Below are 25,616 nucleotides of genomic sequence, written 5' to 3' on the forward strand. Positions count from 1 at the left end.
TTGAGGTTGCTATATATGATTTGAAGATATTTTGGTAACACTTTATTTGATGGTCATGTCTATAATACATTATACGTTTCATAAAACTCTATACATGTTTAAAATCATGCATGCCAACTTATAACAAGGTTTATACAGTATTATAAGTGGTGGTCATAATGTGTCATATCTCCATGCCAAAGTGACAACAGTGTTTGATGATATGAACATAGCCTATGTGTCTTTATAACTGGTTAAAGTTATGGTAGTTATAATGTGTTGTGTAACCCAGGACTCAGGTTCTTCTTCTTATTATACTTTATAAACCTTGTTATAAGTTGTCATGCATCATTAGAAACATTTATAAAGAGTTTTATAAAGCCTTATAAATATATTTTAATGTCTTATGAATGTGCTTATGATGCATTATAGACATGAACTTCATATAAAGTGCTACCCAAGTTTTTGTTACCACGAACATGTTCAGTGATGCATTCTAGTTTCAGCTTTTAACATAAAAATGGAAGAAATATTAAATATCAGGTATAAGTTAAGCTGTTCCTTCAAGATGACGCTACCGAATCAAGTGAAATAATTCAATATAAGTCCACTTATTAGTTGATAACATTTTAGTTTAGGATAAGTCAGGTTGGTAATTCCATGTCAAGCAATATTCATTCCTCTATTTAGGTTCAGGGTGGCATGCTACAAATAATACACGTGGCAAGTATTAAAGGTACACAGTGTAGGATTTGAAGGCATCTAGTGGTGTGGTTGCAGATTGCAACCGAGTACCCCTCCGCTCACTCCTCCCTTTCCAAGACTGCAGTAATGTGAGCGGCCGTGCGCAAAACTGTAACGCCGTTCGCTTTGCTCAGTGGCCATCCTTACCATAATAACACTACTTTAGGAGAAGTCAGACAGCGGGTGACGGTACCACGGTTTTACACTCAGCGGCTCACTTTACCGCAGTTTCACAAGCGTGGCGGAGAACAATGATGGCCTTCAGGTAACGTAAAACATGAAAGGCTCTCTCTAGAGCCAGTGTTTGGTTTGTCCCTTCTGGGCTACTGTAGAAACATGGTGGAGCAACTTGGCGGACTGCTTGAAGAGGGACCGCTCCCTATGTACAGTAGATATGAAGGGCTCATTCTAAGCTAACGATAACATGGTTCTTAGTTTCAGGTGATTATACACCAATGGAAACATAGTTATGAATATTATATTCCATTTCTGCTAATAGAGGCCCCGAGATGTTACAGTTCCTTTAAAATAATTAAATAAGCAATAAAATTGTCATATAAAATATATATGCAAATGTAATTCTCTCACTTTAAAGCTATATTTTTTTGGGGCTCTACAGAAATTGAATTAAGTATTGGGATTAAAAATGACAATTTGTGAAAAAGTATCCTTAATTAGAAAATACATCGCAATGATTTAGGCTGGAAATCTGCCAAAGGGTATCTTAAATATCTCTGTGTATTAGATAATATTTACTTCAAACACTACTTAGGAGCTTATTACAAGTATCTATGGGTGGCCAGTAGTCCAGACACACCCCAGGGAGAGGATATAATTAAAGATGATTTTCCAGGGAAGGTACTTTCACGGTTTCGAACGACAGCAGTCCATTACTTTAGAGGTGATAACTACTAATAAGCTGCCAGTCAGCATGGTCTATTACATCAAAACATAATTTAGGGATGTATAGCAAAAATCACAATTAGAATTTTCCCACCCAGATGGTACCAGTACATAACATTTTGGGTCTGGGCCCATGGACTATTTACTGGATTGACATTTTTATGGTTTCTACCCTCTTTGTGTTGGTAATTCTCTGGATTCTGTATTATGTCATTGTCTAATATTTCGTTCTGCGGTATTTATGGTTTGTCCTCCACAACAGGAACCTACCAGGTGCTAGTGATGTTCTACCATCATTGTTATTCTTCATATTTAAATAAACTCATGTGAGTCTCACTTACTAGCCATGTCGGACTTCAGATAGCCCCACTTGAATCTGACAGCTGGAGCTTTCATTACAAAGCTAAGTAACCATAGTGCTGCAAACACTACCAACGGCTCTCTCCCAAGACACTTCTTGCTCATAGGGCTGGGCGATACGGCCCAAATCTTCTGACTTGATGTAGAAAAATATACACAATAGACATTTTTGTATTGTTTTAACGATATATATTTTTATATTGCCCTGTAACACTTGGCTCATTTGGAGTGAAAACTTCCATCATATGGGATTAAAGATAGAAAACATGATTTTAATCATGAGGAAAAACATTGACTGTGTTTCTAAAAATTCAGGTCAGCTTTGACATTTTGAGCTCTTAACCTAAACTTGCAAATAAATCCGTCAAGGTTAAGGGCGGTCACCTAACTATTGAAAAATGTTTAATTTAAAATTACCAGGAAACTCCAACTATGTTTTTTCTTCTGGCAGGTAATTAAGAGTTGGGCCAGCATTGGTGTAAGGACAAAACAAGTCCTCACTAAACACAGTAGTCTGATTAAGTCACATAGCACTGCAGAAATTAAATGTGTATGCCCCTCTTTACATTAATATCAACATGTTTGTATTTTAGACACATTAATAGGGGACATAAACTGCTTAATTAATGTGTGTACACTAGTTTAACCAGTGTACATCAAGCAGAGGTGATCATTTCAATAGACATAACATATCTTCTCATTTTAATTTTATTGCTAAAGCATGACACTATAATAGTCACTATCCACATGAATAACCACTAAGCAAATGGGCCTGAATTAAAAGCAACATAGACAAGAATATTAAGTTGTCAAGGAGAGAAACTTCCTGATGTAAAAGGCTAGGGCGGTAAAAAGTAAAGGCTACCACCTAGTGGCCATGTGAATAGTAGAATGAGGGGCAGACTGAGATTTGTTGGTTATAGAAATATACTGAATCAAACATTTTATCCCACCACAAGATGCGTTCATAATTTCAGTTTACTCATGCGTGTTGCCAAGAAAGAATTCACAATTCAGTTATCGATTAATGTCTTTAATGCAAAATAATGAAAATGAAATCCAGTATGGTCTTGTACAATATATATCTCTTAAAAGAAAAAGTATGATCAGGCCATCTCACCACAACCCTTGATAATGATAATGACGCAAATTTAAGGGGAAAATAAAATAAACAGTAAAAACAGTGAAGTCAAGTAAAGTCCAAGGAGAGAAAGTGCTTCAAGCGAATAAAACACCTCAACTAGAACCAGTGTGGATGAGCAGTTGAAACAGTACTGTCATATTTTGAGGTGTTTGGGATGCGTCATTGTTGCTGAAACTTCGGTTCCTCACATTGCATACTTCGAGGTCCATTCCCTGGCTGTTTTGTTGTACCTAAAGAGGAAAGACAAGCAGAACGAGTTCGTCAAGAACAGTTGACTGATTGAAGTTTTTCCACATTCCAAATTCTTTGGCTTGCGTACTCACTTCTGTCGGTCGGACTTGTACATGTGCGCAATGTCTGGCACTAGCGGATCATCTGGATTTGGGTCACATAGCAAGGAGCATATGGATAATAAAACTGGAAGAAAAGGACCAAAAATTAGTATGCACATAGGTTTCAATTAAATTAAAAACGACTTTCTCCACTTCTTAACTCCTTCTCCGTATACCAATTACATTACAAATGGACAAACTCTACTTTCATGCACCTTTATATCAAAATCCCTTTAGTTTAGGTCCTTGGGAAAAAAAAGCACATTTTTAGCCATTACTTTCATCATAGATATCTGAACATCCACCCATTTTTTTCTCTTCCAATTATACAGTACAAAACCTGCAATGTCACAATTCTGAAAGTGACAAAAGCACACAGGGTGCAGAGGTTCATTTTTGGATAATCGGCCCTGAAAATCCTGTTACTTGTGTTCGTAGAGGCTGGAAATCATTCATTTAGAAGGACCAAGATTTTTTGACAGCATGGTGGATTGTTACACCAAAAGGGCATCACTGCTTTACCATGTTTCATATAATTCAACATACCCATCTTTGACATTGCCTCTCCATGTTACCTTTTGCCCCAACATCCTAATTTACCCTTAAAGCGGCAGTAAGCAGAATGTTTTTGGCATTATTGGGAAAAAAATCCATAATAACCTTTCAGCATATTGTATTTCAAGTGTTCTGAGAGAAAACTAGACTTCTGCACCTTGTCTTGGCTCTGTTTTCAGGCTTTAAAAAAATCTGGCCCGTGACGGAACACTTTAGCAAATCACAAATAATTTCAGAGAGAGCGTTCCTATTGGCTGTGCTCTGGCCGGTGGGCGGTGCTTGGTATTTCCTCAACAGATCTCAACATGGCTGCCGGGTCACAAACTTTCTCATTTAACAGCTAAACGGAACACTACAAGATGTTTCTGAAAACATTTGAGGCGAGAAACAGGCATTACAGTAACAGAATATTGATTCATATGGAATCAATTCAGCTGGACGACAGGCTCCAGCTGCCGTCTCTGATTGGATGTTTTCCGCCGATCTGTGAAATCTTGCAGATGCCATTAGGAGCACCAGAGGACACAGAGGCACATGATTTTTTTTCAGATTACTTGTCTCATGCACTACTGTCAGGATATGGTGACCGTTATATAAAAAATACTTTTTAAAAAAAAAATCATATTTGCTCCATTTCTACCCACTGCAGCTTTAAGCACTTCAAATCTCATTCAAAGTAAATCCTAGGTACAAATAAGATCCTACACAGTGCAGTTGTAATTAACTACACTGTATTGTACAGGCAAAATGAAGATATTAGTTACCTTTTGATACTGTAAGAGCAGGTGACCACTGCGATCTCAAGATGTCAAGGCAGATGCTACCATTGCTGTTGATGTTTGGGTGATAGATTTTCGTTGTAAAGGCAAGCTAAAAAACAAACAAACAAAGCATTAATAGATAAAATAACCTTCTGATCTTGTGAGTAGGGCTGAATCTAACGATTCATTTTTTATTAATCATTTCTTCCATAAAATAGTTCAGAAAATAGTATTATAACGAGGTGATGTAGCTACTCAATCCCCCAAGATAAATAATCTTACCTTTGGTGGTTTAAAAGGATAGTCGGTGGGAAAATGGACAGAAAGGAAGAACACTCCTCCGTGATACGGGCTGTCATTCTGAAATGGAGAGGAAAAGTTATTGTTAAAGCATGGGGCTTTTAGAGAGTAACACTGGGATAGAGTGTGCCAGCCTGTGCTTTCTTTCCATACAGAACAGAAAGGTCTGTAAAGTCAACATAAAACACTATTGTCTAAAGATCCAGAAGAAACTTGTTTTTTCTAATAAAAAAAAAAATCTAGGAAACTAATCCAGAAAGAAAACTCACCGGTCCTGAGATGGAAGCCTGCCAGTGAAACACTGAAAAGAAACAAAGATGACAACAATTTGTGAGAACATTAGTTGGTATCAAGGCTTTATTAATACCCACAAATCAATTACACTGCAACACAGACAGTGGCAGATTACATGGATTATAAATTAAGACAAATGACAGGCTTATATAACACTGTTACACGTCAGCAGGTATTTCTCACACTTACAGTCATCCCCCACAGGTCCAGCTGAACAAGAAGCTGGAGGGTCCTTCCCAAAGTCTTGTAACTCCTGTACAAATAAACACATTTTATTTTTTAGACTTTGACAGCTTCATCCACACTTACAGAAAGACAGAAAGTTACACTTTCCCGTCCTGACCTCCAACCCTTTACCACATTTATTTTTATTTAAATGTATTTATTTATTTTATTTTATTTGACTTTAATTCTTTGGATTGTTTAAGTATGTGTCCTCCCTTTTTTCTCTGAATTCAATTGAAATTACAGTTTAAGATGAAGTCTTATTTCCTCTCTCCCCTCTTGTTTTAAGTTGTGAAATGTTGTGTAAAAACAGAAGTGACAGCTGTAAAAATGAAAATATAGTAGGAAAGAATGTGATGATGATTGTATAAGTTGCTGAAACTGCAATAAAAAATAAGTTAAAAAATAAATAAAAAAGACAGACAGTTGACAGTCTCCTAATTGTAAACTAACATTAGTTAATTTATTTTACTTTATTTTATTTTCATAAAATTGGATTGTTTAAGTATGTGTCCTCCATTTTTCTCTGAATTCAATTGAAATTATAGTTTAAGATTAAGTCTTGTTTTGTTTCATGTGTTTTTTTCTCTTTCTTTCTTGTGTTTTAAGTTGTGAAATTTTGTGTAAAAACAAAGAGACAGCTGTAAAATGAAAATACAGCAGATAAGAATATGATGATTGTATAAGTTGCTGAAACTGCAATAAAAACTAAGTTAAAAAATAAAACACAAAGGAGAGACAGTTGACAGTCTCCTAATTGTAAACTAACATTAGTTAATTTATTTATAGTCTCCTAATTGTAAACATGTATTTTTATTTAAATTAATTAATTTTACTTCTTTGGATTGTTTAAGTATGTGTCCTCCCTTTTCCTCAGAATTCAATTGAAATTACAGTTTAAGATGAAGTTTTGTTTTATTTTTTTGTGATTTCTCTCTCCCCCTCTTGTTTTAAGTTGTGAAATGTTGTGTAAAAAGAAAAGAGACAGCTGTAAAAATGAAAATATAGTAGGAAAGAATGTGTTTTAAGTTGTGAAATGTTGTGTGAAAAAACAGAGACAGCTGTAAAATGAAAATACAGTAAGAAAGAATATGATGATGATTGTTTAAGTGTCTGAAACTGCAATAAAAACTAAGTTAAAAAAAGAAAAGAAAGAGAGACAGTTTACAGTCTCCTAATTATAAACTACAATTGTAAACATGTATTTTTATTTTAATTAATTAATTAATTTGACTTTATTTTAATTCTTTGGATTGTTTAAGTATGTGTCATCCCTTTTCCTCTGAATTCAATTGAAATTACAGTTTAAGATGAAGTTTTTTTTGTGATTTCTCTCTCCCCCTCTTGTTTTAAGTTGTGAAATGTTGTGTAAAAACAAAAGAGACAGCTGTAAAAATGTAAATATAGTAGGAAAGAATGTGTTTTAAGTTGTGAAATGTTGTGTGAAAAAACAGAGACAGCTGTAAAACGAAAATACAGTAAGAAAGAATATGATAATGATTGTTTAAGTGTCTGAAACTGCAATAAAAACTAAGTTAAAACATAAAAAACAAAAGACAGACAGTTTACAGTCTCCTAATTGTAAAGTAAGGTTAGTGAACGACACAGAAACTTCCAGAAGAGTAGCCTAGAAACACACACAGGGCGTTTCACTCTCTGCTAGGTTAGCTCTGCTAGGCCAACTTTAGCTCGTAGCTAGCTGGAAAGTAGCTCGTTTTTACCTTTAACAGCGTAGCTAACTATGTAATGCCATCACTAGTGACATAAACATCGACAGTAGCAGCTGTCTTGTGAGCTATTTAACCGTGAAGTCGTTCACAAGCGTTGCTACGTTATGTTAGCAACATCATGCTATTAGCTTAGCGTTAGCTCAGAGCGACGTTTCCGCATCGCCCCAACAACCATTACATGACATTAAATAACATAACACGGTTTCTTACCTTCTGTAATCTTTTCAGAGCCATGGCCAAGCTTTCAGAGAGATCGAGGTGTTACCTTGGACAGCTGTCAGCTACAGCTACAACTCACTTTGTGTGCTTCTGCTCGTCTGTCTTATATTTGTTTTGACAAACTGGTTTAGTTCTTTTGTTTCCGCGTTTTTGTCTGTTCGACGACGAAGAATGCCCCGGTGCACTGTGGGAAGTTGAGTTTTTTATTTAATGCCAAAGCCACTTAAAGGGGCCGTGCACTGAAATATATCTATATATGGACACACAGTTTATACCTTGAAAAAAACACTGTTAAGAAGTTAGTAAACACAGTAGTAAAAATAGTAAAGTTTATAACATAACGATAAAAAACCCAAACAAACTAGGACTAATAGGCTATGATGTTACATTGTAGGCTATTATATCAAATATTATACTATATTAGACTATATATTATACTCTGATAGTGCACCTTTAGGAATAGGCCTACTTCAAATAAGCATTAGCTACTAGATAATGTGTTAAGTGTAAGTGGCAGTCACAAAGCTGTGTACAAACTAGTCCATGCAGTTATCTTCAGCCGACTTATTTATTTATTTATTTAAAAAGGATCCCCATTAGCTGATACCAATGGCACCAGCTAGTCTTCCTGGGGTCCGAAATCATGTACATTAATTTATCACATACATACTATATACAACATCACATTTGTGTTACACCAATAACACTCAAATTTTCAAACATATATAAATTTCAAATTTCAAATTCATACACAAATCTTCCACAATTTTTGTTTAGCCTCAAGGCCCATCATCAGGGAAAAAGGAACAAAGAAAACAAAGAAAACCATACATGGCCAACACTGGACTATCGATCAGCTGTTTAAGTAATGTATTCGTGGATGGTATTTGAATGTGGATTTGACTACTGTAACGGCGTCTTTACTGGTCTTCCTAAAAATTTGATCAGACAGCTGGTAGAGTCCTCACTAAGACCAAGAAAGTGAATCATATCATTCCAGTTCTGAGGTCTCTACACTGGCTCCCTGTTTCTCAGACAACTGATTTCAAAAACTCCTGCTGGTTTACAAAGCACTATATGGTTTAGGGCCAAAATAAATTTCTGATCTTCTGCTATGTTATGAACCATCCAGACCTCTCAGGTCATCTGGATCAGGTCTGCTTAGTGTCCCCAGAGTCAGAACTAAACATGCTGAAGCAGCGTTCAGTTTTTATGTACCAAATATTTGGAACAAGCTCACAGAAACCTGCAGGACCAACTCCAACTCTGAGTTCTTTGAAATTAAAGCTTAAAACTTTCCTGTTTGCTGCTGCCTTTTATTAAACCAGATAATGATCTTATATACTGCACAAGAGCTTTTACTCTTGTGTGTTATATTCTATTTTAGCTTCGATCCAAGCTTTTATTTTTAGCTTGTTTTTATTTTCTTATATTTAATATTTTTATGTTTTTATAACTGTTTTAATTATGTCTTAATGTTCTTTGCACTTTGTCGCAATGTTCTTGAATGTTTATGTTAAGCACTTTGAATTGCACTGTTGCTGAAATGTGCTCTACAAATAAAGCTGCCTTGCCTTGCCTATCACAGTTGATTGACATTTTTTAGAATATATTTTCACTATTAAAGTGAGAAATTAGGTAACAAAGCTATTTTCAAAATAAAGCTTGAGGTGTGTATATCTTTCACTGAATGTCTATAGTCTATAACCCTGATGAAATGATTGGATATGGTCTTGACTTTGGCCTCTTATTCATTACAGTTACAGCATTAGAAACAGTGACATTCTGTTGTATAAGCTGAGATGCCCTAACGTCACTATTACGACAGAATTGTTCAGGAACATAAAGTATTTGAATTGCAAAACCTGACTATGATGTAAGCTTAACTAATTAAAGCTTGATATCTTGGTGCTCTGGTGATTAAAGCCATACAGTAAAATATTGAATAACTTCACCTAACATTGCTTTGAGGAAAATGTTCTTGCTGGTGAATAATGAGTTGTAGCTGTGCTTCTGTTCACAGGGGACCATTTATTAGGGGTCAGGGTGAGGGAAGATGGATGGATGACATCATCATTACCATGAAATATTGGTGTGTAAAAATAAGGCAAGGCTAGTTTAATTGTATTATACCTTTCCAACACTAAAAGTCTAAAACAACATCTTATAATATAATGAAATATATGGATGCTAAATGTATTGAAACAGAATGAAATGAACTCACAAAAATACACAAAATATTGATAATAAATAAATAAAAGTGACTCTACAGTAATAATACAGAGCAGTAATAGATGTCCCTAAATTTAATAAGGGAAAAGTGAAGCAGAGAATATAATCAATGCAAGACGCAGGAGAATAAGGAAGTCTTTAATTTAGATTTGAAAGTGGCTAAAATTGGGGTGCATTTAGGATCAATAGGAAGCTGGCTCATTCTGTCTGCAACATAGCGGCTAAATCCAACATGGTGTTTTCTTTTTTTTTTTTTATCTCGAGGCACTTCTAGCTGACTGCCTCCTAAAGATCTAAAGGGCTTACTGGGTTTATATTCTTCAAGCATATCAGAAATGCATTTCAGCCCTCAGCCATTAAGTGATTTGTAAACTAACACCAGTACTTTAAAATTCGTTCCATAACTTTAACAGGAAGCCAGTGTAAAGATGTAAGAATGCTTCTTGCTGCAGCGGCCTCCTGAAAGGGTCTGCAGGGATCTGTTGGGAAAACCAAACAAAGGGACCGTTGCTAAAGTCCACCCTGCTGAGATGAGGGCATGAATGAGTTTCTCTAAATCTTCTATGACATGAATCTTTTAATGCTTGCTATTTATTTGTAGATCTGATGTAAGTTATTCTGATGCTGAAGCTTGAATCTTTTTCCATTATAACACCAACATTTCCAACTCTGACTTTGAGTCGTTTAGTCCAGTTCCATCCATGAAGTGAGTTTAGAGTAATTTACAGGATTACTGGATTTGGCCTAAAGGTAGCATGTATGGGGTTCAAAAGGCCCAAGAATTGACCTCTGGGTGAATCTCCATGTCATAGGCCCTGTTCAGACCTGGCATTAGCATGCGTCCTGAGTTATCGGATCGCAAGTGGACAGCTTTAAGTACGTCTGTTCACACCTGGCATTAGATTGTGTCTCCACATGCGTCTTGAGTGGCCACTTGCGATCCGATCTCACTTCCTCGCTCCATATGTAAATAACGTAACGTAACGTTGTGACGTAATACTACAGGAATGTCAGTAGTAATATCCTATCCTATGTTCATGAATTTGGGTACATTTTATTAACATCAAAATATAAGGTTATTGTACCGGCGGTCCCCGGGGACCTCAGTGCCGCCAGCATCGCTGCCTTTGCCAGGCAACAGCGGGGTACAGAGCGTCAGAGAGTCAGGGATGAGGGCGTGATGGTGATTGTCTCAGATTCATGATTGCAAATGTCCACATCAACATAACCCCTGCCTTATATACCAGTGATTCTCAAAGTGTGGTCAGTGGGACTCTGTCAGGGGGTCCGTGAAATAATTAGCTATAAATTATAAAATTGTGCTGTATCTTTAAAAAGTACATATCTACAGATGGGGACCATTTGCGCCAATAAAACAAGTATATTGTGTCCATTACTCCCACCCACGTTAGCTTTTGGGCCAATAGAAACTCATGAATCAGTCACTTCGACTCAGGGCGAAGTATTTGAGTCAGTCCACAACGTCAAGTGACGCTAAGCCCAAACTAACTAAATTGAGAAAATATGACGACAGTTATATCGAGCGACAGCGACGGGAGACTAAAATCCGTCATGTGTCTTCAGGTGCTGGCGAACGAAGCGATGAAGTTGGCCAAGCTAAAGCAACATCTGATTACAAAGCACCCAGAATATCAGGGGAAAACAAAGTGGTGTTAACATGATTCAAATTGAAATGTGATTCTTTTTATCACTATCAAACAGGTATTTAGGTTGAAACATATTTAAATACAAATAGTTCCAATGGCATCTAAGAGTATAAATGGTAGTAAGCATTATGCTTAATCTGTGTTACGATTTTTCTCCCCTGGCCCCAAAAACTTTGAGAACCCCTTTTCTATACAACCTAAACCAACTACAGACAATAGGAGACAGCCATTATACCTTGTTTCCCAGTCTATCAAAAGCTGCTTTAGTTTCCCGAAGCACAGCCGGATGCTTTTCCTGAATCAAACGAAAGTCATTTAGTCAATCAAGCCAAAATGACAATGGTCAAGAACTCAATTAACATTTATGATGTTGTTGTTGAGCTGAATAAAATGAACTTTCTCAATCATTTCCCAATACATTTAAGATTTGAGATGGGTGTATTGAGTATAGAAGAAACATTAGGTTGCATGTTTTTAAGGATGAATGAAATGACTTTAAGAAGAAAGAAGAAGAAGAAACCTTTATTTGTCATATACATACAGGTACATGAAATGTGACTTTTGAGCACATCCAGTTTTAAAGAAGCTACAGCACACAAACAGATGATGAGGAACCAGGAACATAATGGAAAGATAAGATGCAATACGGACATCAGTTGACTCAGTATCCCCCCAGGCTGTAATATGTATTTCAGTATGGCTTAGTAACCTGTTATCTTAACAATGATGGTTTTACATTATCGTAATTCTGATGTTGCAGCTCACAGGAAAACTGAGCGGAGTGTTGCAGTGAAATCCCGAGAGAGCAAAGAGGAAGACAGAAGACAGACGAACATACAGATACATACATGTACAGGGAGGAGGGGCACATCTGTCATCTTTCACGCCTGGACTGCTGCATTTACCTCAAAGCCACAGATTGCATTAAGTTAAGAGATATTCTATCTATGCAGCTGTCTATTTATATCTGCAGCACTGGATACATTGAATCGCAGAAACCCATAGCTAATTTCTTATTTTATGGCGTGCAATTTCTATTTTACCATCGGCATATTAATCATATAAAGATGAAATACAATATAATACATTCTACATACATATTTAAATACCTATTTCAAACTGACTCAACCCCCCCATCCAAAACGGAAACAAGAGGGGTCTGCCTCTTATGAGTGGCTTGCTTATATATATATATATATATAGATACTGCATACTGTATATATACTGTATTATGTAAATTATTAAATTTTTAAGAAAAATAGATTTATAAATTAAATGAAATAATAATAATGATGATGATTATAATAATAATAATGCTGATAATAATAATAATAATAATAATAATAATAATTATAATAATAATAATAAAAAACAAGCTTAAAAACGTCCACCTCATCTTTGCACTGACGACTCTTTTTTAGAACAAATATACATGCCCCACTTCAGGAAATATTTTTCTGTCCTGTCCTGCAGCCTATATGACATTCTTTCATATGCAGCTACTTTTCCTAATTCAGCCACCCAGGCATCTTCCAGTTCCTGAGAATGATTTGCTTTGTCTAATCATAATAGCAGTCTCGGTCCAATACTTCAGTGATTGTGGAAAAGCAGACAACACCTTAAAAGTCTCCTAATATATAAAGCTTTAGACAGAATACAAACTGCTTTTTTTTTAATGATATAAGCAGTGAATTTTCATCCAGAACCAATGGACTTTGGGGCATGTCCATAGCACATGTACCTTCATCACCACTACATTTCCAGCAGGTTGCAGTCTTTTAAACCAAGTCTATATAACCTACTTGGGGTCCAGTAGAAATTATGTAAAATTTTAAATTGAATAAGCCTCACCTTCAGATCTCTTGACATTATTTGGGAGTTGCTGCAAATGACCTTGTCTTCAACCAGATGCTCACATATTAATAGTTCCTCCAAGGTGTTACTATTCTGTCTACAAAGGTTGGCACCTCATTAACCGTCGTGGAGCCCCATTGTGTCCATTGATACAGCATCTGAAGAGTTTTGACTCTGAGAAAGTACTATCTGATTATATATCACTCATGAATTCTATACAAAGGACAGTAGAGGAAGTATTAAGATCCTACTTGTATCAGTATTCCTTTACAAAACTAGCAATACCACAAAATGTATGTAATGTATAAAATGCTCCATTAAATGTAAAAGTCCAGTGTTGGTTGTGGAATAAAACAGGTGCACAAACATTTTTGTCCTTGTCTGCAATATTGCTAAAATATGAATATACTGCAAGTGTATTGTATCTTGACCTATAGCTTTCAAGGGCCAGCACATCACCACAGTGCACAGCAGTACAATTTGAGTTGGGTAGAGGGGGGAGAGAGAATAGCTGTATGTCTCCATGTTAATTGATTTCCAATAATAAATATATACATACATTTGCATAAAGCAAGCATATTTGCCCACTCCCATGTTGATAAGAGTATTAAATACTTGACAAATCTCCCCTTAAGGTACATTTTGAACAGATAAAAATGTTGTTCATTTTTTTGGACTGCCTTAGACCATAGGAATAACATGTATGGAGTGGCTGGAGTGGAGTGAATTATATACTGTTGGTTTAATTTACTGCCTAACTTATACGCCATTTGTAGGTTTTTCTGAAATGTAGTGGAGTAGAAAAATATATAAAATAAGATAAGATAAGATAAGATATTCCTTTATTAATCCCGCGGTGGGGAAATTTGCAGTGTACAGCAGCAAAAGGGGATAGTTAAAAAAACAAGATGCATCAGCTAACACAGTAAAAAAAGAGCTAAACAAAGTGGACCAGGAAGTATAAATATAGGAGCAGTATATACAGTATTGACAATAAACAGACTATTAACAAAATTGCACAAGTGGAAAATGATATTGCACAGTGAGAATGAAATGCATGAATGCAATGAAATGAAAAGGTTATTGTCAGTTTTTTGGTATGGATAGATAGATAGATAGATAGATAGATAGATAGATAGATAGATAGAAACTTTATTGATCCCGAGGGAAATTCAAGTTTCCAGCATCAGCTCCATAGTGCAAAACATGTTAGGAAAAAGGCAGTAAAAAAGTTAGTAGTGCAAAGTACAAAGTACAAAAAAATATACCAGATATATATATATAAATACAAGGAGATGAAGAAAACTGTTAAAACTGAAGTATAAAAATAGGAGCAGTATATACAGTATTGACAATAAAGCAGACTATTAACAAAATTGCACAAGTGGAAAATGATATTGCACAGTGAGAATGAAATGAATGAATGAATGAATGAATGAAATTCCACCTGAAAATATCAGGTTATTGTCAGTTTGTTGGTGTGTAAGTGGTCTACTGGGAGCAGTGCTGGTTGTGGAATAAAACCGGTGCTACATTTTTGGTCCTTGTCTGTTCACTGCAATATTGCAAAAAAATATGAATGTACTGCAGGTCTATTCTATCTTGACCTATAGCTTTCAGGGCCAGCACATCACATCACATCCCTGCAGTGCACAGCAGTACAATCTGAGTTGGGGAATAGCTGTATGTCTCCAAAAAAAACGGGTTGTAATTTATTCCTCACAAGGGATTGGTCACGGATCGATGCGCGTTCGCGACGCTCCGAGGCGGCGCGCCCCCGTGTGCTTGTGAGAGCATCGCTTGGAAGAAGAAGAAGAGGAGGAGGAGAGACAGAGAGAGACAGAGAGAGCTGTTAACCACACCACCACCAAGTTGTCCACCGAATGTCTGCCTCTTCCCGCTGCCAATGAACGATCCTCGCATTCCTATGTCTGCCAAATGACACACTGAACGACCAGGCTTCCACCTCTGCTCTGAGGATTCAGGACTCCGACTGCGGGTTGCACGTTTTTTCCAGGTAAGCCTCCTCCTCCTCCTCCTCTCTCCTCCTCCATCCACCGATGTGTATGTCGGTGTGTTTACGCGCTATCCGTGCTTTAAAGGGTGCGGGCGTTTTGCAGTAGAGCTGTCCAAGGTGCTGAAACGGGCAGTGGCTGCTGGTAAGAATAAAAAAACACAACCACTGTGTAGTAGAGAGATGACGGCCTCATGTTTTCATGACTTCGCTGTTTGCATGCTATAGGCTATTTAGTGTTGCAGGATGTCGTGTGGGTGTCGTACAGAAAGAACGATGCATCTGTAAACGTGCATACTGTACCATATCGGTTACATTACGCACAGGTTTTGCGCGTTTTTGTTTTGCTGCTCTGCACGAATGGATGTATCTAAGCTGCATTGTGTACCTCCTCCAGGGACTGTGTTTTTTTTATTTTTTTTTTTTACTGCATTTATACCGTTGTCAGGGTTGTGAGGGTCTTCATCTCATGTTGCCATTGCAATCTTAGGATGAATCAGAATCAGAATCGTGTTTATTGCCAGGTGTAAAAGAGGTATACACTAGGAATTTGCTTTGGTTTTGTTGGTGCAAGTCAAACAGTATAACAACAACAGAATAGATAAAAACGTTAGAATAAAATAAGAATAAAAAAAATTTGCAGAGTATAGGTGCCATGTAGGATGCGAGAGGATTGAACATCCTCTGATGTCAACAAACAGTAAAAAAAAGATCATTTGTGGTGCAATGAATCCATCTGAGAAAAAAAGAGTACATGGTGAGCCAATCACTGCTTTTCAAGTTCAACTTCTGTGTCCCCATTCACTGGGAATTCACATTCCTTACCAGTGACCCCCAAATAAGCCACCACCATAACCACCAGCATTCTTTAAAAAAAAAAAAAAAATGTCCTTGTCAAGACCTTGTAAAAATGTGAAACACATGTAGCTGTTCCACGTGGAAAATGCCAAATATGTTCCAAACGGTGACATCCAGGCCCCACAGGTTATGTAAATTCTTCTCTTCTTGGCAAGGCAAGGTAAGGGGCAGGTCACGTCCAGTGTACTGCATTGTTCTTCTGATGGACCAAAATATCCCTTTCTGTCCACAACAGGAGCACCTGACATTTTCCTGTGGCAGATTTACTCACTGGATCATGGCACAGACCAACAGCGGTGGGCAGGGGACCAACGGGGTAGCGGATGAGTCCCCCAACATGATAGTGTACAGAAAGGTAAGGCAGCTGCTATTTTTAGTCTGCACGTGTGTGTGTGTGTGTGTTTGTGAGTGTCTCTCTTGTATCAATTCACTTGACGATGAGCTGTGCAGTGGAAATTGCTAATACTAATGGCAAGGCAGTGTTCTGGTTCCATGGTTTGGTTTATCAGCTTGATGAGAGTACATGCAATTTATCTCTCACAAACATGCATGCCATGCAAATTCAGACCATACTCAAACATGCAGTGAGACACCCTGACAGGCATGCCCACATTTCCCAGTTGAACTATCATCTTTTATTGCTAACATGTTAGAGGATGGCGTTTTAACTGACTGACATTAATGGAACCCAAAAGGAAGCCACAGGCTTTTTAACTATGCTCATTACACTGCTACTGGTGTATTATTTCACTGTTACTGTAAATGTGTTACTACATTAGAGAATTAGAGAAAGGGAGGGGAGGGAACTGGCCCTCTGCTGAGACACCTTAATGCAGTGCTGCGGATTAATAAAATAATAATGTGCAGGGAAGATAACATTTGTTTGCTTTGAGGCTTGAGGTCCAATTATAGTTTTATTTAGAAACTTTAACACCTGCAGTGCGAAATACAAATGCAACAAATTCAAACAAGGGAAGATAGGAAATTAAATCAGACAATAGGAGGACAGTAGATGCTAAAATATATGAGTGAAATTAAAAACAGAGACCATTAAGAATAATAAAAATGAGTGAATTAATAAAAAAACAATAATAATATAATAGGGCTGTCAATCGATTCAAATATTTAATCGCAAATAATTGCATGATTGTCTATAGTTAATCGTGATTAATCGCAAATTAATCGCACATTTTTTATCTGTTCAAATTGTTCCTTAAAGGGAGATTTGTCAAGTATTAAATACTCTTATCAACATGGGAGTGGGCAAATATGCTTGTTTTACGCAAATGTATGTATATATTTATTATTGTAAATCAATTAACAACACAAAACAATTACAAATATTGTACAGAAACCCTCACAGGTACTGCATTTAGTATAAAAAATATGCTCAAATCATAACATTGCCAACTCAAGCCCAACAGGTAACAACAGCTGTCAGTGTGTCAGTGTGCTGACTTGACTATGACTTGCCCCAAACTGCATGTGATTATCATAAAGTGGACATGTCTGTAAAGGGGAGATTTGTGGGTACCCATAAAACACATTTTCATTCACATATCGTGAGGTCAGAGGTCAAGGGACCCCTTTGAAAATGGCCATGCCAATTTTTCCTTGCCAAAAGTTAGCGTAAGTTTGGAGCGTTATTTAGCCTCCTTCGCGACAAGCTGGTATAAAATAGTTGGTATCGATAGATTCCTAAGGTTTTCTAGTTTCATATGAGGCCAGTATCTTCACTCTAGCTTTAAAACTGAGCCAGCTACAACTTAAAAATCACAAGTTGCGTTAATGCGTTAAAGAAATTAGTGGCGTTAAAACTAATTTGCGTTAACGCGTTATCATATTAACTTTGACAGCCTTATAAAATATATAAGTGAAATTCAAAACACAGACCATTAAGAATAATAGAATGAGAGAATTAATAAAAATAATAATAATAATAATAATAATAATAATAATAATAATAATAATAATAATAATAATTACAATGACATTAATTATGAGCTAAATTAAATGAAAAGATTTTCAGCTGTTGTTTAAAAATGTCCACACAGACCGCATCTCTTATACCTTTTGGTAGAGCATTACATAATTTTGGAAAATAGTTAAAAAAGCTGCACTGCCTATTTTGTTGTGCGTGTAATTGCATTTAAATACCCAGCAGTAAAAGATCTGAGAGCTTTTGGATGCTTGTAAAACAACAGAGAGTCTGCAGTGCAGGCCGGTTCCAAACCATCAAACCTTTACACGTCCAGTGTGTAGGATCTGGCGGTATCTAGCGATGAGGTGAGGAGATTGCAACCAACTGAAGCCTCTCCCGTGTGCCAAGCACGTTGGAGAACTACGGTGGCCGACGCGAAAACACGAATGGCCCTCTAGAGCCATTTGTTGTAAGAGTAGCGTAGTTCTCCATGAACTCCGTGAAGAGGATCCGCTCCCTATGTAGATATTAACGGTTCATTCTAAGGTAATGAAAACACAACAGTTCTTATTATCAGTAAACATACACTAAAGAAAACATACTTATTAATATTATTTCCAATTCTGCCAATAAGTCCCCCTATATGTTACACATTGTTCCTTTAAGAGCTTTAAAAACAAGTAAAAGAACCTTAAAAACCTATTTTGTAACTAAAAGATACTGGGAGCCACTGACTATATATATACACTGTATATACGATACAAAACCATTCTGAAAAGTGCTTTACATCAGGAGAGGCGTCTGTTCCCTGGTGGTGCTGTTATTGTCTTATAGCTAGGGAATTTCTCTGATCTGTTTAGTATGAACCATGCGGCATGTGTTACATGTCTTGCACATAAAATCCAATGCCTAATTCACTCATCCCAGGTATTCCATAATTAAATATGGCTGGATTCTAGCTTATGGTGTCCTGCGAATAAACACCTCCAGTATCACACCAGAGCAACAACAGCTGTACGTACGTGGACGTTGCCTGACGGGCGGCGTAATGTTTTACTTCACTCTCAGACGCACCGATGAAGTGATCATTTTCTCCATCTTACTTGAGGATGACTCAAGCGTTGAGTGAATTCCTTCATTTCATTCTCTTCACCCTTCAGCGAATGCTCCCGTTCCATCTGTGACAGCATCTGCACCCCAGGAAGAGGATACGCTTAGCATGATATCATAGATTGACGGTCTTTTATAGCACTCGCAGCGCGTTAGGCAATATCACTGCCAGTGTGGGACGAGATTTGCTGGAAGGGCCGCTGTATGCTTGCAGCAGAAAGGTTGCTTTTTTATTTTCTATCTCTCAATTTTCAGGATCTTCCCAAAGCAGGATGACTGGCTCATAAAATAGATTGATCATAAAGTAGGTCAAATATTGAGGATAATGGAGATAGATGAATGGGACTGGTTTTGTAATTTTGGAGGAAACCATGTCTCTTATTAAACTTCATTTTAATATTAAACAGTATCAAAAAATGCTAAGGCATGGAAACTAGTTGCATCCTGTTTATTAAATATTGACTCGAGGTCTTTTCAGCTATTCAATTACATGTGATGGCTCTTCCTTTTTCCTGCTATTGATCCGAACGTCCTGCTTTTTCAATCACGCCATGAGGGATCTGTAGAACCGAGTATGCAAATAAGAAAAACATCCGTAGCCTGTGTGTTTACTTTGCAGCTTCAACAACCAGACTTAAAGTGGCAGTAGGCAGAATGTTTTTGGCATCATTGGGCAAAAAATTCCATAATAACCTTTCAGCATATTGTAATTCAAGTGTTCTGAGAGAAAACTATACTTCTGCCTCTCCTCATGGCTCTGTTTTCAGGATTTAAAAAATCTAGCCTGTGACGGGGGACTTTAGCCAATCACAGGTCATTTCAGAGAGATCAAACGGTCAAACTAGGCAGCGCTGATCAAATATTAATCAATATTCTGTTACTGTAATGCCTATTTCTCTCCTCAAATGTTTTCAGAAACATCTTGTAGTGCACTGTTTAGCTATAAAATGAGAAAGTTTGCTCTGGCTGGTGGGCGGTGCTTGGTATTCCCTCAACTGATCTCAACATGGCTGGGTCACAAACTTTCTCATTCTACAGCTAAAGAGTACACTACAAAATGTTTCTGAAAACATTTTATGTGAAATATTGATTCATATTTGATCAGCGCTGCCTAGTTTGACCGTTTGATCGGAGTTTGCGAGTGATTGACAGCTGCCTCCGTTGAATGAACAGCCAATAGGAACCCTCTCTTTCTGAAATGACCTGTGATTGGCCAACATGTCTCTTGTCACGGGCTAGATTTTCTAAAGCCTGAAAACAGAGCCATGAGGAGGTGCAGAAGTCTAGTTTTCTCTCAGAACACTTGAATTACAATATACTGAAAGTATATTATGGAATTTTTGCCCAATGATGCCAAAAGTATTCTGCCTACTGCTGCTTTAAATTTTTTTATTTCTTCAAAATTCGAAGGCAAGAAGGATTTTAGACTTAAGGGGCTGTTTGATCAGATTAATATCTTGGTCATGAAGCTTTCCTCCACCGTCCAGTTCCCCTTCACCTCACAACACTTGACCAAACATGGCCTCTGTACACTGACTGACACTGACTGACCTAGATGCACCGCAGAGTGAAAGAACACGGTGAAGGCGGCGAGGACCAAATTGTGCTTCTGGAGTGGGTTTAATTCAAAACTGCAGTTGGAGGAGAGCTGTCTGTAGACGTGCGGACACCGCCAGGATGAACAGGTGCCCCCAAATGCTTTTCAGATGGAGATGACTTGGCAGAGGTGTTGCAACCCACACTGACTGGGCCCTCGCTATACCGCTTGAGCTAAATTCTCAAGTGGAAAACATGCTTTCTGTGTTGCTGTTCAGACATCTTGTGCGGGAATATCACAAATACACAGGGGAGATGCTATATAAAATGTTGATATTGAAGCACATCTACTCGGTAGAGAGTAGTATATGGGTTAGTACAGGAAGGATTATGTAATATGAGCAGAGGGAGCTTTATGGTCGAGGACAGCAGATAGTGGTTTGATAGTCATTCCGCTGGGAGCATAACTACATCATTTAACTCTCTCAGTCTTTCTTCCACTCCGGCCCGTCCACCCCCCCCGCTCCTCATTAACATCCTAATGAAAACAGATGGGTGAGCTGAGGTGTTGACCTGCTTGCTGCAGAGATGTGTGCAGAAATGTCTGTTTTCCTCAAGGACGCATGCACACTAGGACCTCGCTTGAATGCACATATACTACATGTATTGAAACTGTACACACACAGCATTTAAAGGGCCAGTGTGTAGGATTTCAGGGAAGCTATTGGCAGAAATAGAATGTAATATATAACAACTATGTTTTGTTTTCGTTAGCTTAGAATGAGCCTTTTCTATCTGCATAGGGAGCAGGTCCACCATGTTGCTATGCCATGTTTCTACAGTAGCCCAGAACGGACAAACCAAACCCTGCGCTCAAGAGAGAGCCATTCGCATGTTTTTGTCACCTGAAGGCCACTGTAGTTCTCCGACACTCTTGGAAATGGACGGGCGAGCAGTTGCAATCTGCGACGTCACCGCCAGATGCCACTAAATCCTTCACACTGCTCCTTTAAAGGGTACAGTACAGTAACACATTTCAATTTGAATCATGTTAAGATAAGATGACCCTTTATTAGTCCAACAGCGGGGATTTTTGCAATGTCACTGAATGTTAATACCAATTACATACCTTTAAACAGAGGTTGATTTCATTGAAATTGCTCAACATAAAAGCATTTGTAGCCCACATTTCGAAGTAATTGATGAACAATTTCAGAAAATGAACAGCAGCAAGACTGGCATAGTCTTAATAAATCCAGATATTTAAACTAAACCAGTCTAAAGCTGACTGTTATTTAGTGCTTCAATTTAAAAATAATGACGTTATGTGACACAATATGTTTGTTTTATTGGCACAAATGGTCCCCATCTGTAGATATGGACTTTTTATTATTTCATACTTTATAGTAAATTGTTTCAGGGATCGCCTGCCAGAGTGCCACCGACCCCGCGGGGGTCCTCGGACCCCACTTTGAGAATCACTGACACTACGTCACTGCTTTTTGCTAATGGCTGAGTGGGCGTATCCATTTGAAAAAAAGAAAAAAAAAAAAGAAACAGAACGCAGATGGACCTGCCCTTTAAACAGTCACATTTGTTGTCTTCGTGATGAACTGATTTATTGACGCTGGTGACCCTACCAACAAGCGATGCGTCAGAACTCCTCCTGTTTATCAAGAAAAGCCAATAAAATGTTCAATGGAAGGATTCAGTGGCTGTACACTGCACGTCCGAGGGTCTAGAATCATTACTTAGTATATAAAAGTCTTTGTGATGTCTTGCTGCTCTCACATTAAACATGTCAGGCTTACTTTATAACATCAAATGTACCGGAGTGTACAGTATGTGGGTGTGTGTTTTATTTTTTTCACGCCTGCTCACGTGTGCACCATGAATAATGCTGCGATGCATGTGCGAGCATGTGTATGTAGGGCGAATGTTGCTAAGAGAGAGTCCTGAATTTTTTATGCGAGCCTAAAACAGCTCTGGCGAAGTTCATAGCCACTCAGCGCGAGAGAGGAGGGAACAGCCGGCGCTTTGTGTGTGCGTGTGTGTTTGCGTCTCAGTAGGTGTGCGTCTGTGTGTGCTGACTAATTAAGTGAGTGGTAAGAAAGACGAAAGAGGTAATATATATTTAAATTATTAGACTTAACATAGATAGATATAGTAAAATATTGATGTCACTTCATCCTCCGTAAGTGAAAATCTACAGTGCTCGCCAGTCTCCTACAACTTCATTCACCCGGTAAATAAAAATCTTCAGATGAGCACAAAGGCTGAAGACGTAGTTACCACCCACCTTTACAACCTCACCTTTGCGTTGACACATTTTCCCTTAGCAACGGCACAGGAAGTTTTTTTTGTTGCTCCAGAGAACATGTGAGATGTTACGGGAGTGAACATTTTCTGTTGCTTCTCCCACCCCATAAAATTGACATCAATTTTTAAACATTGTAACAAAACGTTCATTTTCCACCAGTTATTTGGCTTGAAATGTAATAATTTAACAATCCATAAGCTACAAAATCCCTCTTTTATCTAGAAAAGTAGGATTTTTAGGATCTCATATAAAACAAATTAAGAGAACTTTTTATTTTTTCAGCCAATTAGACTGTTGTCAGGCTATTAAATAGGCGTTATCAGTCGTTATAAGCCCCATCGATGTGGGTCAGTAGGGGCCTACTACTCCCACTAGTAGGTTTTATCTTCTATTCACATGGTAGATCACCGAAAGAAGGTATAAAAGAACACGATAGTGACTGCTAGCGACCATCATAATGATGACAGGAGCAGAAGCGGTAGTCAGGCACTGTAGTATAGACAGAGTGAAACTCCATAAGGGGTGGAGGTCGGGGACGATGGTTGGTACTTTCACCCAGGAGACTGGAGTTTGCATCCCGTTTGTAACCAACAATGTGTAGTTGTGTTTGTGATCGTAGTTATTTTAACCCAAAACACAGTGTTTTCCTCTAAACTTAACCAAGTGTTTTTTTTTGCCTAAACATAAAGAAGTTGTAGTTTTGTTGTCTAAACCTAACTGTTTTTTTTTTTTTTTTGCCTAAACCTAAAGAAGTTTTGTTGCCTAAACCTAATGAAGCCTTTTTGTCTGTGTTAAAATTGTGACAACATGTAGAACGTGTTGCTTTTAAGTTTCACTTTCACAATGTAGTAGGCGTAGTAGGCCCCTAATAACCCACATCTATGGTGCTTATAGCGACTGATAACGCCTATTTAATGGCCTGATAACAGTCGAATCAGGTGGTTGTTTTGCAGTATATCGTATCTACTGGAGTCTGATCTTCCTCTGTGGTGTAGTATCTGACAGCTGAGGCACCAGCCCACTCTTATTTACATCTGAGCTGTCGACATCCAGTAATTGTTCTTCCAGCAGCCAGTTTGGCTTCTGTCTCTATGTGGTGCCATTTATCCTATGTATGTGTATTCATCTTATTCTGTTTTTTCTTTTCCATGGCAGCACATGCAACATTGCATCACACTCTCATTGCTGTCTTCAGTCCTTCAGGGAGAGTACTGTTTTACATTCTGCTGCTTACATAAATGTCAATACTGTGCATCTATGAGGTAATTGGTCCCTGGTGAAAGTCAGTCTTTTCTGCAGATAACAATCTAGAGTGTATGAGTCTGTGGTTCTTATTGCACATTTCACCACTTTACAGTATGTAAACAAGCTAAGTGTAGGCATAAAGGCCAATCAAATGTCATATAATGGAACAATCAAATATAGTATTTAAGTATATTTATTGTGACTTTTATGCCAAGTTCAGCTAGCTATTTGATCTGATAGTAGATGTGAAACTAACATGGAATACAGACATGTTTTTTCCCCCTGGTAGTTCCTTTACATACATTAGTAAAAATTAGCTAGTCCCTGATGAATATAAGCTTCATCGTTCATCATAGTCATTAGGCCAAATACTACATTAGACATGGTTATAACTTTAGTTTGTGGTAACATTACTCCGATTCTGATTCTTACACCAGTGATTCTCAAAGTGGGGTCTGGGGACCCACAGGGGTCCTTGGCACTCCGTCAGGGGGTCCTCAAAATGATTTGCTATTAATTATAAATGGTGCTTTAGACTGGTAATTAGGGAATTATAAATATCTGGATATATTAGGACTATGCCAGTCTTCCTACTGTTAATTTTCTGAACGCTTTTAAGATCAATTATTTGAAATTGAAGCTATAAATGCTGTCAATTTGAGTCCAAATACTATTTGAAAAAAATCAACCTCTGTTTAAAGGTATATAAATGATATTAACATTCAATAATATTACAAATTTCCGCGCTGTGAGACTCATAAAGGATTATCTAATTTTAACATAATGTAAACCAAAAGGTAGTAAACATTTTGCTTAATCGGTGTTACGATTAAAGCAGCAATAGGCAAGGTTGGAGCAAATATGATGTGTCCTCTAGTGCTCCTAATAGCATCTGCAAGATTTCACAGACCGGAGGAAAACAACCAATCAGAGCCGAGCTGGAGCCTGCCGTCTTTGAGCAGCTGTCAATCACTCGCAAACTCTAATCAAACGGTCAAACTAGGCAGCGCTGATCAGATATTAATCAATATTCTGTTACTGTAATGCCTATTTTCACACAAAATGTTTTCAGAAACATCTTGTAGTGTACTGTTTAACTGTAAAATTTAAAAGTTTGTGACCCGGCAGCCATGTTGAGATCAGTTCTACGAAGCACCGTCCACCAGCTGGAGCAAACATTCTCATTTTACAGCTAAACAGTGCACTACAAGATGTTTCTGAAAACATTTGAGGCGAGAAATAGGCATTATAGTAACAGAATATTGATTCATGTTTGATCAGCGCTGCCTAGTTTGACCGTTTGATCAGAGTTT

The 25,616-nt window shown here is 37.6% G+C and overlaps 2 protein-coding genes across 3 annotated transcripts in view; one reads left to right on the forward strand and one right to left on the reverse strand.

The window, feature by feature from the left end:
- Positions 1-3,003: 3,003 nt before the first annotated feature.
- On the reverse strand, positions 3,004-7,748 carry LOC119496139 (ubiquitin-conjugating enzyme E2 D4-like). The gene is made up of 7 exons (XM_037783254.1): positions 7,538-7,748; positions 5,562-5,625; positions 5,348-5,379; positions 5,061-5,138; positions 4,782-4,887; positions 3,454-3,547; positions 3,004-3,360 (listed from the first exon to the last, which is right to left on the reverse strand). Exons 1-7 carry the CDS (start codon positions 7,559-7,561, stop codon positions 3,315-3,317), a joined length of 444 nt encoding a protein of 147 aa, XP_037639182.1. The 5' UTR covers positions 7,562-7,748; the 3' UTR covers positions 3,004-3,314.
- Positions 7,749-15,076: 7,328 nt separating this feature from the next.
- The window catches only part of rgs7a (regulator of G protein signaling 7a), an 84,076-nt gene continuing 73,536 nt past the window's right edge, over positions 15,077-25,616 (forward strand). The window contains exons 1-2 of one of the 2 annotated variants that reach the window (XM_037782746.1): positions 15,077-15,316; positions 16,407-16,526. In XM_037782746.1, the coding sequence (XP_037638674.1) occupies positions 16,449-16,526 (78 nt within the window). In that variant the 5' untranslated portion in view covers positions 15,077-15,316; positions 16,407-16,448. The remainder of the gene's footprint in view (positions 15,317-16,406; positions 16,527-25,616) is intronic. The other variant, XM_037782745.1, reaches the window with a different exon arrangement.

This window comes from Sebastes umbrosus, chromosome 10 (genome assembly GCF_015220745.1).
Source record: "Sebastes umbrosus isolate fSebUmb1 chromosome 10, fSebUmb1.pri, whole genome shotgun sequence".
NCBI lineage: Eukaryota > Metazoa > Chordata > Actinopteri > Perciformes > Sebastidae > Sebastes > Sebastes umbrosus.

Coding starts and splice junctions, on each gene's coding strand:
- LOC119496139 (XM_037783254.1), bottom strand. CDS start 7,561: ATGGCTCTGAAAAGATTACAGAAG. Junction 5,139..5,347: donor AGGCTTCCATCTCAGGACCG/GTGAGTTTTCTT, acceptor TCTCCATTTCAG/AATGACAGCCCGTATCACGG. Junction 3,548..4,781: donor TGCTCTTACAGTATCAAAAG/GTAACTAATATC, acceptor CTTTTCTTCCAG/TTTTATTATCCATATGCTCC.